Source organism: Aplysia californica, unplaced genomic scaffold (assembly GCF_000002075.1).
Source record: "Aplysia californica isolate F4 #8 unplaced genomic scaffold, AplCal3.0 scaffold00089, whole genome shotgun sequence".
Classification (NCBI taxonomy): domain Eukaryota; kingdom Metazoa; phylum Mollusca; class Gastropoda; order Aplysiida; family Aplysiidae; genus Aplysia; species Aplysia californica.
The window spans coordinates 1,250,232-1,266,701 of record NW_004797359.1 but is presented as its reverse complement, the minus strand read 5'-3'; the positions used below and the strand labels follow the sequence as shown (position 1 = coordinate 1,266,701).

The following is a 16,470-nucleotide window of genomic DNA, read 5'->3' as shown; positions in this document are numbered from 1 at the left end:
GAATAAGTGTTAGTTTCACATGAGGGCAAGTTTTTCACGGATTTCATATAGAAAGGTAGGTTTAGATGGCATTTTGAGATCATTCTAATTCAGATGGACAGGTGTGATAAAAATACTGCCCAATTATCGATCCCTAGCCTAGGTCTACGGACATGCAGGCTTGAGATTTGCTGTTTGAAAAACTTTTCAAGGCTATTTTCCAAATTCTACACAGCAATTTTGTGGAAATAAGAGTTTTTGGCCTTATCCAGATGAGCTATCTGACTAGACCTAGAAAATGGGAAATGGTGTCCTTCTGAAAAGTGACGATAGACAACCTAAGATCAGTCATAAAAAATGAACAATAAAAAAATCAACAAATTTTAATGGTTTTCTAGTTTATTTGAAGCAAACACAACACAAACACAGTTTGAAAAATTGTTTATTTCAACAAAACATAAACTTATAGGCATTGAAACATCTCACCACCCCAGTGCGCATAAATTGTGAAACCTGCCATAAGTGTATGGGTCTGGATTTTAATTAGTATTTTACTTTTGTAGTAATGGTTATGAACGAACTACATATTGTACTCTGAGGGCTTTCCAGAGTTGATAAACATTAAAAACATGTACACAGATACATATTATGAGGAAACTTTCATTTAATATAAAATTTTAAAGTAAATGACAGGTCAAAATATTAATTTTTAGGTCAAAACTGAAATTTGTCATAATAGTTATGAACGAACAATGAAAGGTATTCTAAGGGTTTTCCAGTGATTAAACTTTGAATTCTTCCAACATATAACCTTATTTTGAGGAGAGTCTCATAAATTAAAACAATTTTATGTGAATGACAGAACAATAAGTTAATTTTTTGGGCCCAAAGTAAAATTTGTCATAATAGTTATGAACGAAACAGTGTGTCATAAATGGTTATGAACGAAACCTTATTCCATGTAATTTACAGTTGTTTTGAGATGTATTTTTAATTTTAACTCAACTAAAGGACAGAATAGACCTTGCATACATTTTGATATTTTGATTTTTATCATAAATGTATGGGTGTGGATTTTAATCAAAATGAGTAAATTTTTAGGTCAAAATTGAAGTTTGTCATAATTGTTATGAACGAACCATTTTAAAGGTATTCTAAGGGTTTTTCAGGAAATAAACCTTGAATTCTCCCTACATAGAGGAATCTATCATATTTTAAGGAAAGCCTCATAAATGAAAACCATTTTATGTGAAAGACAGAACAATATATAAGTAAATTTTAGGGGCCAAAAGTAAAATTTGTCATAATAGTTATGAACGAAACAGTGTGTCATAAATGGTTATGAACGAAACCTTATTCCATGTAATTTACAGTTGTTTTGAGATGTATTTTTAATTTTAACTCAACTAAAGGACAGAATAGACCTTGCATACATTTTGATATTTTGATTTTTATCATAAATGTATGGGTGTGGATTTTAATCAAAATGAGTAAATTTTTAGGTCAAAATTGAAGTTTGTCATAATTGTTATGAACGAACCATTTTAAAGGTATTCTAAGGGTTTTTCAGGAAATAAACTTTGAATTCTCCCTACGTAGAGGAATCTATCATATTTTAAGGAAAGCCTCATAAATGAAAACCGTTTTATGTGAAAGACAGAACAATATATAAGTAAATTTTAGGGGCCAAAAGTAAAATTTGTCATAATAGTTATGAACGAAACAGTGTGTCATAATGGTTATGAACGAACTTTAAATTTGTGCATAATATGCCCTAAGACCAGTTTGCGTTTAAAAATAGCTGTTCAATGGTCTTTCATTTATCACTTGACTATAATTAGACCAGAGTGTTATTTTAGACAATTCTAGTCCATGAAACTTGATATAATTGATAGTATTTTGGTCACTTACTGTTCGTTCATAACTATTATGACACAAAAAAGTAATTTTATCAAAAATTAATAAAGATTTTTATAAATTGTCAATTCTATGTATTTTTGGAAGTTATTTGCTATGTCTCAAAATATAAAATCAGCCTAGCTGAAGAAAGGAACTTTGAGTATTCATAAATTTGTGTCATCATTGTTATGAACGAACTTTTTGCTATTTCCGTCATTCAAGTCAGAATTACACCAAGACCATTGCATATACAGCTTTGGCAGTTACTGAGCCTGAAAGAGCAATCATTAGGCTATATAATATGGGTGATTAAAGAATTATTACATAAGGTTGATTTTGGACCTCATTTGTCACACCCAGGTATCCCACCTTTTGGCAAATGCTCTACAATATCATACTTGTTTCAGTTTTAGGGTTAATGCAAGCACTCATCTCTCTCTCTCTGTCTCTCTCTCTCTCTCTCTCTCTGTCTCTCTCTCTCTCTCTCTCTCTCTCTCTCTCGAATCTACATGATCTTTGTCCCTATGCAATGAGGGAAAAAAATGAGGAAATGTTAGATCTAGACTAGGCCCAATTAATTTCCACCCTTCTTTTGAAACTCCCTGTGCCAATAATATTTTGTAGTATTCACATACCATGTGCGAATATAATTTCATACACAGTATTCACACACCCTGTGCGAATGACTACCTAAATTAAAATAGTAAATGTTCACAAATCTGGTGGTTCAGGCTGTCACTGAAAGTGAGAGTGATACGGGGTGCCCTTTACGACTGGTCGGGCCGATCGCCGTACTCAGTCGCCTGAAATTGTTTTGAGTGGCTGAGTCGGGCTGACCCGCCGATCCCATCCGTAATGGGAGTCGAGAGAGGGGTAAGTCCTTTTAAACGATATGCTCTCAAGCTCTTTTGGATTTGATATTGTGCTGATTAAAAAGTGACCTTACTCTCTTGTTAATCATCCTCTTGTGAACATTTAACTTTCGGATGCTAAATCATGTGAGGCTTATTGTAGGCCCTAAATGGCTTAAACAACAAAATGTCAGAGATGTTATAGAAGAAGTATACCGAATACAATGACGATCAGTGTCCGTTACTGTCATCAGGGTCCTCTTGCTTGGCAAGGTGCCGTATGGCTCAGCAGCCACTTGCCTCCTTTGCGTACCTCATACAGGTCACAAAGGAAGTAAAGAGTGAAAATTAAGTCTTTAAAAAAAAAAGATAATAATGCTGATCTATTGAACATTTTGCCAAGACAGGCAGGCAAATAAAGTGTTAAATGAACTGTGGACTGTCATCTATTAGCTGGTGTAATGAAGTAATGTACTTATGTATTGAGGCAACACCAAAACTAGTCTCAAATTACTCCAAATTTCAGAACAAACTTAGAAATTGTTTGGGGTTTTTTTTTTTTTCTTGTGCTGTTAGAGATGTAGCAGGTCACACACGATAAATAGGTACTTGTCTTTCTCAGTGTTATAATATAAAAATTACACTAGAAAGGAAATAGAAGTGGCTGTTTGTACTGATTATCTTATAATAAAGTTGTTCCAGCCACCGATCCGGACATTGGGGATTGCCTTGTTATTGTTAGTGAGACAACTTCCTGGGCCTTCGGCATATTGTGCTAGGGTGGCCAGTTCCTTTCCATGCCGCCTTTACTTCCCCAACTCGAAGTCAGGTACCCATTACTGCTGGGTGGGCAGGAGGGGGCGAAAAAAATGCGTGTCCGAACCGAGGCTCGAACCTGGACTTCCCGCTTTGAAGACGAGCGCCCTAACCGCTCCACCATCGCTCCCTCTTATAATAAAGTACATGACTGCATTTAGTACAATCTGTTTCTGTGTTAATTTCCTTCTTTCATATTTGTTTAGAAGTATACATGTTTATATGTCATGTTTTAACATGAAATTTTTTTCTTCTCTTTTCAGAAATTAACGCAGTGGAAAATGCAGAGGCGAATTGATGACCCTCAGGTCTGTTGCTTATTTATTGTCATTGCTATACATTCATGTTTTATTGTATCTCATGGTGTTTTTAACTGTACACATAGTTGCAGTTATCTCCCCCAATTGACCTTTTGCGTGGGAGGGGGGGGGGGTGTTGAAACATGTATGTTTAGCAAATGGTTTCTTTGTCAGATTGGAAAACCGAACCATTCATCTATTCAAAATGATTTCCTATTGCTTTTAAAATTAAAAGTTTCAATTAGTTAGATAATGTATTCAGGGTGAACCTGAATTTCAACCTCGTGTTTATGACATGTGATCTGATGACCTCGTGTGAATTTCGGCATGTGTGAACAACGATCTGTTATTAGAGCTCTGGGCTGCATCAAGAGCAATGGAAGAGGCCTTGTGTTTGTATGCAGTCAGAGTCCTTATAAATGGTGCCTGTGTATGAAAAATACTCTTATTATATCTTAGCTATTTAAAAAAAACTTTTCAAAATCAATGATCTGTAAATGACACAGTGAGGGCCGAATTTTGTCATCGCTGTATCTGGTCTTCCCTCAGTCTTTCTAACTTTGGGACTGAGTACATGCTCTTGTTCGGTTTCCTCTACTTTGAGAAACCTAGACATGGCTTTGACAGTGTTCTTGCCTTTTCACTGGCCTAAATGTGTGTGAGCACTCGCTGTTGTCATTTTGGGCCCCAGGAAAATGAATGCACCCCCCTGACAAAATCATTTTAAAGTCAATTTGACAGTCGCCCTGGAACTTTTTCTCCCAAATTATTAAGTTCTCTGAGGTGTTCCTTTCTCAACTTTCTTTTTAATGTAGGTGTTTTTACATCCCTAATTTTAGGTCATTATGGATGTGGTATTTGATCTCTGCTGTCAGGGCCCACCCAGGCTGAGAGAGATACAACATCTTGGCAGAAAGACCGAGATACCCAATAGAAATTTATCCCCTCTCGGGAATCAAACTCGGATCACCTGCATGATGCAATTGCTAGGCACTTAGCCGCTACACCACAAGCCCTGGTTTCCTTTATCAAATGATTAAAACCTGTAAAGTTAAGGGAACCCCCCGGGGCAGTTCCACTGACTGTAGTGTCTTTAGACCATTCCCAAAGGGGGGACATGTCTCGTTCAAGCACAGTAGAATTGTAGTAAATGGGCTGATTCATGTCACGCTCATAACTGTGCCTGATCTACAACAGGGAACTGCTGCTTTTTCTTTCTTAATCCTTACTATTGTCATTTTCCTCTACTTCTTTTGTATGTTTGTCACTCTCTTGTGACCTGCTATTTCCGGGGTGCCTTGATAGTCGAAGCAGACCTTGTGCTGTTGAAGCTAGAGAGGTGAGCAGAATAAGTCTGATTCCCTGTAAAGACTTCTCTGTTGACACCCACCCCTTGGCGCTCATATGACCTTATGCAGTTGCGAGTGCCGTAAAACCCTCTAATATAAAAAAAAAAGTTAAGGGAAATCTTGAAGATGCTTATAAACTGAAATAAAAAATAATGGTGTTTAGTGAGTGATTACAATTTTAGATAACATGGTTGTTGCACTGAAAATTAATGAACAGCGGTGTATGTAAATACAGTTGAGACCAGCAGACTTTTACATCCAAGTTGTGTTTAGATTTATTTTTTAATTTTTAATTTTTTAAATTTTCAGCGCCGCATAAATACGAATGAGCAATTCCCAAGGGTGATTCCACCTGGAGGTCCAAGATTTGGGGAAGTTGGTGAAGGCACCTTGCCAGCAAACATGACTTTTCCAATACCAGGATATCAGTAAGTGTGTTTCTCATTGATATTTTTAAATGAAAAGTTGCTGAATTTGGTCTTTTAAGTTGGGTTTTTTTTTTTTTTTTTTTTGGGGGGGGGGGTTGTTTTACTCATTAAACCACCCACTTTCATATCATTATTTACTTATTGAAATTTTGCACAATGATGCATAAAGTCTCACAAAATGGTCTAAAATATATTTACCTTTCACCTTTGCCACTGATCACTAAATAAGCAGTCAATTCTGAAAGCCATTAACACCTACGGGACCACAGACGAAAATGCTTGCAAAAACAGACTGCTTCCCCAAGACGACGGGGCGAGTATGCTTGTGAGCTAAATGACATCAAAATAAAAGCTTGTCAATGTGTACCCAAAAGTATTCATGTTTTCATTAAATCATCGGTCAATTCCATTTTGATGTTTTCCTTCTGATTCTTGGCAGTTTAATATGGAAAGGGATAAAGTGAGTTTAAAAAGGCATTTCATCAAACCTGAGGTGCTCAACGAAATTTGCAAAGACAGACAGGGTTGACTCAGACAGTGGCTTGATAATGTATGTAGATCAGGATTCTTTAGATCAAGAACAAAGTGATGAAAAATAGATCTGGAACCAGTTATCCTTGATTGAGGAGCAATGAAACTCTATGTTGATCAACAAGGCTCCCCATTACGCACAAATGTGCGTATATTACGCATCAAACCCGCAGATTACCCCCTTAAAGTTTTGGTTGTGCGTGAGTTTTACCCGTTATAATTTCATGTCGGGGGTTTGAACACGCTTTGAAACGTTGGTTGGTGTGCGTCTGGCAAGCATCATTTTCCCCCTTCTCTATCCAGAAACCGAGTCAATGATTTGACAACACACCCACACACATGCACGACAGTCGCCTTCTGTGTCAGAAGTCGACTTACTTATCAGCTGTTCGCAGTTTCCGGCAACACCGGCTGGCTTCAGCACAGACGCTCCGTCCACATTCTGGTGGCTCATATTTGCCGGTGTCATGCGTTGAGTTTACCCCTGCCGTGAGATTACCCCCATCCTTCTTTAACACACTAGTAAACATGAATTGTCCGCCATCGAAAGTGTGGAAAGACTGAAATGTGAACCCTGGGATGGCTCTGAAGAATAATGAATCAGTTTACTTTCCAAACCTGCCGCTCATCCCTGCTCTAAATCTCAAGCATCCCGATTTACCCGATTTTGATTGCGTGTACCCCGATTTAAAAAAAAAAATTTTGTTCCGTCGGTAGCGTCGGATTTTTCTAAAATTTTACTCTGCCTTCTTTAATGTCGTGGGGAACACTCGTTAAACTTTTTGTCAGCACTATTTTCCAAAATGTCTATGCCGAATTTTGTAGTTGATTCACCAAAAGTTGTGTTGGATCTGTGCTCACACGTGTTATTTCAACTATAATGGAAGTAGTATTGATTTGGCATTCTCAAGATCTACTTTCGCCAAAACATGCTTTGTAAACTTTGTTCGAGTTCTGGTTAGTCGGGCCCGTCATCAAAACCCTTCAGTAAAACTTTCAATCGTGCTTCACGTGACAGGACTTCGGCGTGTGAGTTCCGCGTGTGTCAGGAACCGTCCGTTGATGTGGTCAATTTAAGTTCATGCGCACCAGTTGAAGCGTCTTTCGGGACTTATCCGGATGTGGGGACGCGTGTAAAACACTTGGACTAGGGGAGTTTGACGTGATACTTCAGGATTTAACAAAAAATAATGATAAAACACACAGGCACAGACACACAGGCACACACCCACACATACACCACACACACTCGCGCGTGCACAGAGGTAATTTAGATGATATAATAATGGACACCCCTGGGAATTTTTTAAGTCAGCTTGGCAGTGACCTGGGTGATTTGTCTTTGATCTCGATTTTTTTTCCCCAAGTCACAATTTTTTCCCCACTGAGATCCTGACTTAAAGATTTCATAGAGTGGCAGGCCTATATTTTTTCTAGGTGCATTACAGTCGGAATTGACTCCTTTTGGTTTGTCAACTTTATTTTATTTTTGATAGGCCCAACTGCTCAACCACCACCACTCTCCCCCCCCCCAAATGGACACAACTCTAATTCTAGTCAATATTACTCATTTATTTCTTAAGTTAATTAAAAATTGTTCGCATTCAATTATAAAAGTCATTGTCACTCTGTGTGTGTCTGTGTGAATGTGCGTGTGAGTTAAATGTTTACAAGCAAAAAATGTTACAATAAAATTATGATATATTTACTTTTACCCTTTAAGTTTCTAAAACAAGGGTTTAAATACCCCTTAAGATAGTAACCCAAAGGGTGAAGGAACCTCCTAAGTTGGCCTGAAAAGGGGAGCCCTGGATCAAGATCTAATATTTTGTCCCTGTCAAGAATGGACTCTGGACAAACGCTTACTAAATGACATAATTGATTACTCCTAAATGATTAAAACCCAAATATTTTATCAATGAATATATGGCATAGGTAAACTTATCCTAGTTTGGTGAAGTTTCACATCTATAATTTTACTAGATGTAGAGTTATTGATATTAAAGTAACCTATCCAGTCCTTACTTACTTTTACTTTTTCTTTCCTCTGGTATCCTTAAGATGTCGAGGGGAGGTGCAGGTTTCGGTCCTGTGCTAGGTGTGTAGCGTCTGATAGATATGTTATTTTGTTCCAGGTCCTATTTAACCCCGTCCAGCCAGGTCTTTCTTGGTCTCCCTCTTGATTTGAAGCGGGATTCTCGGGTGTTTTAAGCTCTAGCCGCTAGTTGTTTCTGGAGCATTCTGGTTAGATGTCCTAGCCATTTGACTCTTTGACACTCTATGAATTTTATTTCTGGTGGTATTCCAGTTTGTAGACGTATAGTTTCATTTCTTATGTGGTCTCTTCTGGTGACGTTGGTTTTGCGGAGACACCTCATTTCGCAGGCATTGATTTTTCTTTCTTGTGATTGTGCCTCGTTAAAAGACTGTGTTTGGCACTGGTATGTTAATGATTGTATGAAGATGATATTGATGAGCTGGGATTTCACTTTGGTTGGGATGTTCTTGTGACAGAGCAGGGGTGCTAGCTGGTAGGTCACTGCATTTGCCTTCTCAGTTCTTGTTTCTATTTCTTTGTCCATCTTGTGTGAAGATGCTTCCTATATATTTTTAACTTCCTCTACTTGTTGGAGTTGCATTCCGTCAATAAGGATGTTGAGTGTCCCTGGGTTTCTGCTGACCTTCATGACTTCTGTTTTTTGAGATGAAGCTCCAGTCCTGGGGAAGTGAAAGTCGAGTGGGAGGCTGGTTCAGTAGGTGTTAAGTAAACCAGGTTGGTGTGCTACTTGAGTAGTTTAGAGGTTTGGGTTTTTTTGTGGGGGGGCATAGTTTATGGATAAAGCTAATGATTAGAATCTGCATTTTGAATTTGAGCAAAGTTTAGAGATTGTGGCAAAGGGAATAGTAATGTATTCTCCTTGTTTTTCTATGTACAGTCGAACCTGCCTTGACGGAAACCTGTCATAACGGAATCTCCCCGCTCCCCCCTTGATATATTCCTCTTTAATTACCTGTATAAAACGGAAATCTGTCCAAAGCGGAAATGGAAAGAAAAATCCGCTCCCTTCCGAAGGTTTCACCTGTCTAAGACGGAAAATGCTTTGCCCGCTCAGCCCTGATTTGAAACAAAACTTGCAAGTTTGGTTCCACCGGCTCTAAACTTAACGCTATGGCCATGCCGCTGAGTGAGGAAGGGGAGTAGGGGTGCAATTTAGGGGTTGATGTTACCCCATCATGTGAGTCCTGAGCGATGTAGATGGTCAGAGTAGTGTGGGTGTGAAATCTCATGACTGCCCGTGAGAGTGCTTGAGTAGCGAGCCACTACGGAAACTTTCCTTGGTAGCCAGAAGCCAGAGGTGTGAAATTAGATTGACCAATGCCTACCGCACTGATCGTACGGCCAGTCGAGAAAAGAGTTCCTCGAATCATTGTTACATGATGGCAGTGAGGGGTGGCATTGGTGGGTGGGGCTAGGGGTGGAAGCAAAGGAGAATGATGTCAAACGTTTCTGTTTTTAATAGGTCAAACAGTGGTCCTATGAAAGACAAGCACTGGTGGTAATTGGATAAGTAAGACTGATGCATGTCATTATCAGACAGGATAGCAATTGAGAGGTGTGCAGTTTTGATCACTGCTTTCCGATCGGACAAGCGATCCTTGATCCCACTGGCTGGGCCTTTGAACCACCCCCTCCACCCCCCTCCATCTCCCCCTAAATTCCCCTGTCTAAGACGGAAAATGTCTAAGACTGAATTTTTTTCTGGCTCCCTTGCGATTCCGTCTTACACAGGTTCGACTGTATTTTCCTTGTTTTTCTGCTTAAGGGCAATGTAAACATAGCTTGTTTTTAAATTATTAGTCGGTATCATCCCTACAGATTGAATCAGCCAACAAGCCACCATGGCCCAGTTCCAGCATCTCTTTCTCACCCGGCTGTAGGACTGGGTGTCCCAGGGTCCACTGGGGCAACATCTCAAGCTCTTCACACTCCAATAGGTCCTGGACATCAGCCTAACATACCAACCAATCCGGTGAATATTAAGTCATTTAAGAAATATCATGTTTTGCACTAGTTTAGTTGAAGGCATAGTTATTTAAGGATTATTTCTGCCTACATCTGTCTCTGATCTGGGGTTTAAAAGTAATAAACTAAACAACTGCCACAACAGCCATGAGATTTTTTTAAAAAGATGGTAATGGAGTGGACACACACTCAGGAAGCCAACCCACAAAGTGACATGACAAAGCCTTAAAAAGAACCCCCAGAGAAAAAAAGTCGAAGGCCCAGATCCACCAGTGAGCGACATCAGGAGGCAGATCTCGGGCATATGGTCATTGCTGACTGAAGCTGGAGAAGATCACCCCGAACAGAGACAGGCTTTTGTGTGGTTTGCTCCTTCTTTCCCATCAAACATCTATCATCCTTATCTCTCCTCTTTTTTGTGTTTATTACTCTCTTGTAACACCTGTGAGCTTTGACATTTATATAACCTTATTGTGTTGCAAGTGGCGTAAAACTTTCTCATTAAAATTTAAAGTTTTGAATTACTTGAAGTCTGAGCAAAACTGCATAACATTCGCAAGGTGTGTATCGTTTTGCCTATGTTGTTTTACTATGTTGGTGATGTCAGGGTGTCTTACTGAATGAAACCAAAGTTCTTGAAATACAGTGCGAGTTACGTGGTAACGGTTGTGGTTTCCCCTTATGCTTTTCATTAGAGCAGAGTTAAAAATAAACTTATTCTCTGCTTCCAGGAATAGCCTCATTTTTCTTCCTTTTTTTTACTCCGATGTCTTTTTGTGATACACAGACCTGCCATTAAAATCAGATCCCTCAGGCTTTGTTGTTTTTTATTCCCGCCATTAAAGAACCCCAATCAGATTTGCAGAAAGTCCTTTTTTTTTTTTTCCACCTCTTGAATTCTATTTCTGTCAGGTTATATTCGTATGTGATTATTGTAAATGATGTGATAATACACATTTTTATTTGTGTGTATTTACAATACATAGACCTGCATGTTTGCCGACAATCGTCTGAAATCCGACAATCGCGACCTGACCCGCGAACCGGCCGATGCTATCGCTAGGCCCGGCTGTATCAGTCAATGTGCGTAGTGCGAGCCTTGGCCGACTGCCAGCGACCCCTTTTTCTCCCGTCGGCTTCGTCGGCACGTTCGTTTTCGTGCCGACCGCCGACGCGCGCACCGCCGACTGCCGACGTCGGCGTTTCCGACATAATTGTCGGAACCTAAGTAGAAAAGCGAATACGAAAAAGGACAACTTAAATTATCTAGGCCTACTGTACTTTCAGTTTCGTGCTCGAGCGGCCATTTTGAATTTCGTTTGTTGACTAATTCAATTGTTCAGATCGTGTGGATTCATCCAAGTCCGACTCTCTTGCTCTAATAGAATCTAGATCTAGATCTAGATCTAGATTTATATAGATCATTATAGACCTCAATGGAGGATTCATATTCCAATTCTATTGTGTCAAACCCTATCATAGGTTGTGCTGTAATATTAATATTGGTAAAAATAAGCACTTCATCAGGTGCATGAATTATTTATTTATTTAAATCTAGAATCTAGACTCAGCTGGGTCCCTCTGTTTGGAATCGGATGCAGATTTCTAGTTCAAGGCCTATTCCTATTCACTTGTTCTACAAGATCTAGATCTAGATCTAGTTTTATTTAGATTGCTAGATCTAGAACTATATAGAGTATTCATATATGATATTCCAATTCTATTGTGTTATTGTATCAAACCCTATAGCAATGTATGTAAGCCATATATAGATCTAGATCTAGATTATATTCTCCTTGTTTGTTTTGGAGTGTGTTTTTTTAAATTTTTTTTTTTTTTAAATTTAGGACTTGTTTTGGCCTTTTTACATGAGGCCCGCTGCAGGTTCTTTTTGGGGGTAGGGTTAGGGTTAGGTCTCTTCTTTATTACAAGTGTTTGTTGGGGTGGTCGCTCGTTACTCGGATGTCCTTCCTTATGACACCCACAAAGGCTTTTTTTTTGGGGGGGGGGGGGGGGGGGGTTGCGCAAAATTTTCAGACAATCTGGTTGAGGCTCACATGCAGGTCTAAATACACATTTATTTGCCAGAGTTGATTCTTTATGTAGTGTTAATTTACTGGGGCATTGGAGACTGATTTTTAAAAAAACCTAACTCAGGTTTTTTGAGTGTCTTAGGTCATAGAGTGTTTGGCAGGTCTGGATGCAAAACTTGTTGGAGAGTTGGAAAATGAGTATATCCTGGGTGAAAAGATTTATATAACGCGCAGAGATTTAACAATAAGCAGCTGCTTCTGCAGTATTTTCCCCTTCATCTCAGATTCTTATTTGATGAAAATCAGGCTATACCTGGACCAACAATGGCTGGAGGTCAGCAGCAACAACAGCAACAGCAGCAGCAACAGCAACAGTTTCAGAGACTGAAAGTGGAGGATGCTTTATCTTATCTGGATCAGGTACAAATGCCTTCTTTTATTTGGAAAATTTGTGTTTCTCTGTAGCTTTTTAAACTAGTTAAAATCAGCATGATTACAGAGATGCAGCTCTAATCTACTGGTCAGACCAACTTCTTTAACGGCCATCCCTGGGGGGCACCAGGTCACTTGGCAGTCAGAGCATGTGCTGCATGAAGTCCTGGAAATGTGTGTTATTGCGGTGGATGCCGTGGGATTGTGTTGAACGATAATGGAAATAGTGCCCTATCTTTTATAACGCCAACAAACTTTCTATAAAAAAGTGTTATGAATACATGAATAGCCCCCTCTCACAAATTGATAAGTCACTATGAGTGATTACGCCTATTCAAATAGCCCTTTTAGATGCTATTGTTGTTATAATCGATTTTGGGTTGGAAAGGGAAACAAAATATAGGTCGATTTCCGAATAAATTTTTCTTTCTAGTTGCACAAAAACTGCCAGTTTACTGCCCTATTCCTGTAGTCCTTATCGCTTCCTAGTAAACTGGCTGTCTTTGTTCCTGACTCGCCTAGCTTGACCTGGACATATTCTAGAAGTAAGTTTAGAACCATGTATTTTGTTGTTTGTAAAGCTTAAGTGTCTCCAATTCAATATAGTGCCTTCACTCTTTTTTACAAGGTCAAGCTACAGTTTGGAAATCAGCCTCAAGTTTACAATGACTTCCTCGACATCATGAAAGAGTTCAAGTCCCAAACGTAAGGTTTCACTTACATTTTTTGCATCTCTGAAAATGAACAATGTTTTTTTGTTTTTATATTTAAGTTATATCTGGGGATGATGTAGATAAAATAGAGGGGGATGGGGGTGTTACTAGAGAAAGATGTACTGACAAATGAAAATTACAGAATGATTAAAAAAGAATGACCGATTTCAATACACAATATTTTAATAAGGAAAAGCAGAAAACTCAAGCTCAGTCAAAGTGATGTACTTGCAATCAAATTTTATTTCATATCTTAGGAGTGTTCAATGTGGCCATCACCAGGAGCACAGGCAACATCAATGCAAAAAGAGAATTCATCCCAAATGCATTTCAACATATCACGGTCCGCTGAGTTGATTGCTGTCATTTGATATCTAAGGTCATGGAGAATAGTGGGTAACGGTGGGACATAAACGCGACCTTTTATGTCCCCACATGGAAAAAATTACACAAAGTGAAGTTTGGGGATCTGGCGGGCCAAGCACAGAGAGCACAGTCTTGGGACTGTTTTCCTACCAGTCCATTCTGAGGCACTTTTTCATTTAAAAATGCTCAAACTATCACATGCCAATGGAGTGGTGCTCCGTCTTGTTAAAAAATGAAGTTGTTAAACACAGTGCTTCCAATGACAATTCCGTACGTGCTCTCCTATCGTTATCAACTCGGTCCGTAAAAAAATTTGAGACAGCGTTGGGCTACCAAAATTCCGAGGCAAAGGATCTGTACTTGCCTTCATATCGTCTTGTATAAGTTACGGATATTTACAGTAATTCTTTCTACGATAAGTTGATTTTAATGAAACCTGCCATATTGCACTTTTGCTGCAGTCAGCCATTATCTCACTATGCATTAATTGCGGGATGATCGGCAATACAATTTACTTGCGAATTGATCTAAATCTGGCTATCTGTGGTAGCGAACTTTTTGTACCAGTTTCCTCCTTTTTTCTGTCCCTCATTCTCTCTGTCTTTATTCGGATTGTTACCCTGGCTATGGTTGGAAAATCTGCATGTTGATCATATAAATTGACTTGGAATTTTAGTCAGAAAATCACTATCAGAAAGAAACAATTTTGCAAATATGTCTCGTTCTAGTGGAATTGTCAGTGCAATGATTCTACGGCAGCGTGATATAAAGACCGCGATGAAAGACATTTATGCTAAAACTACAAAAGTCAAGAATAATTCGAAGTGGTGTTCCGAGGTTGCGACATTCGAAATTCAAGCGCGAAAATGGAGGAAAATTTGGGAATACGCTGGGTAATCTATGCTTGTGTCAGGGTACATGTCTATTCTTTATTCCCAGGTTTGCTTTCTGTCAATGGTGCGATGACAAATTAATTAAATTATTGTAGCAATGGCAAGGGGTACCTACTTTTAAAACATTGCCAGCATTTGAAAGATTTGCATGTGGAGAAATGAAACGGGACGAAATCTTCGTGAAAAAATAGGTGTTATGGGTTGTTGGCAATCTCTTCAAACAGGCTCGCAAATGCCATTTTCAGTTTTCTAAAGGCACAATTTCTTCGGGGGCTGTCCCTGGACCCTGATGGGGGCCTTAGCGGCCCGAGACCCCCGACAGAATTTTCCTTACTTTTCAGCTTCAGCTGTTGGAAGCACTGAAACAGACCTTCCACTATCCCGATTTTTTGCCCCAAATCTCAAGCATCCGGATTTTCCCTATATCGATCACTGTATCTCGACTTTTTGGTTCCATCTGTCACGCCGGATTTTTCTAAAAACTTATTCTGCCTTCTTCTCCGTTGCGGGAAACACCCGTTAAACTTTTTGTCAGCAGGAACTCTGAGCATTATTTTCCAAAACCTTGATGAGGACTTAGTGGTTGGCTGCCCCAAGTTGTGTTGGAACTTTTGCTCACACATGTTATTTCAAGTATAATGAAGTAGTATTGATTTGGCATTCCAACCATTCTCAAGATCTTCTATAATTTTTTTGTTTTCACTCAGAATTCTCCAATGATGGCGTGATAAGTTTCAATTGCGACATACAAATGATTATTCATAGTTCTGCTGTTACTTTCAAACTTTCAAAACAAGCTTTGTCCTGATTTTTTTTACTCTGAAATCCTGATTTTTTAATTTCATAGAGTGGCAAGTTTGAATGCCTCATAAAACAGATTCATTCTTTTTTAATCATTCTGTAATTAAATCAGTGCTTCTAATCTTCCATATTTTTATGGAAACAGTACTTTCTGTGGCCCCCAGCAGAATTTTCATTACTTTTCAACGTCAGCTGTTCGAAGAATTGTTAAATGGTTTAGATTCTTTATAAATGTTACTTGTCTTTTATGTTTGTTTCAGTTCAGTGATGTCTTCTGTTTACAATGAATCTTTGTGGGTAAATAAATGAATTTTCTCTAACTGGAAGTTTGTTTCAGTACAAAATGGAAATATTGAACTTTTGTACCAAAGTTAATATAACTGTAACTTGACACATCACTGACATTTGTTTTAGTAGACATATTTTTATGTATTTTTTCGGTTAAAGATATTCTGGTCGATTCCCCAGTATCGACACTCCAGGAGTGATCAACCGAGTGTCCAACTTGTTCAAGGGCCATCCTGACCTCATTGTTGGGTTCAACACTTTCCTGCCCCCAGGCTACAAAATAGAGGTTCAGTGTGAGACCATTAATGTGCATCAACCAGGAAAGCAAGTCATGTCTATTGCTGCACTCGCTCAGTCTCAGGTACTATTGCTTGCTTTCACAATAGAGTGACTGTTTGTGAATAGTGCTTAATATGTTTGTTTGTATTTGCCTTGATAAATGTAAGTAAAATCTGTCTACTAAGTCTCATACTGGTAGTTGCCAGATTCTACCCAAAAAATCCTGTTCAGGTACATCCCAAAAGTATCGGCCTGATTCCACTGCAAGTTATCAGATTTTTCAGTCATTTTCTTTCACTTAGGGCACCTTCACTTTTAAAAAGTCAGAAATTTTCTCGTAAGTCATTCTTGAAATTCTGCAGTTGAAGGTAGTAAAATATATATGTTTAATTTTGTTATTTTTCATAGTTTAAATGTTTCATTTCTAACTGTAAATAAATTCTCAAGTTATTATAACTACATTTAAGTATCATACTTCTATATCTGCTT

General features: G+C 38.7%; 1 protein-coding gene across 2 annotated transcripts in view; it reads left to right on the top strand.

Annotated features, from left to right (window-relative positions):
* LOC101850946 (paired amphipathic helix protein Sin3a) overlaps nucleotides 1–16,470 on the top strand; it is a 36,043-nt gene continuing 19,573 nt past the window's right edge. The window contains exons 1-7 of one of the 2 annotated variants that reach the window (XM_013080504.2): nucleotides 1–55; nucleotides 3,809–3,853; nucleotides 5,503–5,621; nucleotides 10,030–10,183; nucleotides 12,516–12,629; nucleotides 13,270–13,346; nucleotides 15,883–16,063. In XM_013080504.2, coding sequence (XP_012935958.1) covers nucleotides 20–55; nucleotides 3,809–3,853; nucleotides 5,503–5,621; nucleotides 10,030–10,183; nucleotides 12,516–12,629; nucleotides 13,270–13,346; nucleotides 15,883–16,063 — 726 coding nt within the window. In that variant the 5' untranslated portion in view covers nucleotides 1–19. The remainder of the gene's footprint in view (nucleotides 56–3,808; nucleotides 3,854–5,502; nucleotides 5,622–10,029; nucleotides 10,184–12,515; nucleotides 12,630–13,269; nucleotides 13,347–15,882; nucleotides 16,064–16,470) is intronic. The other variant, XM_013080505.2, reaches the window with a different exon arrangement.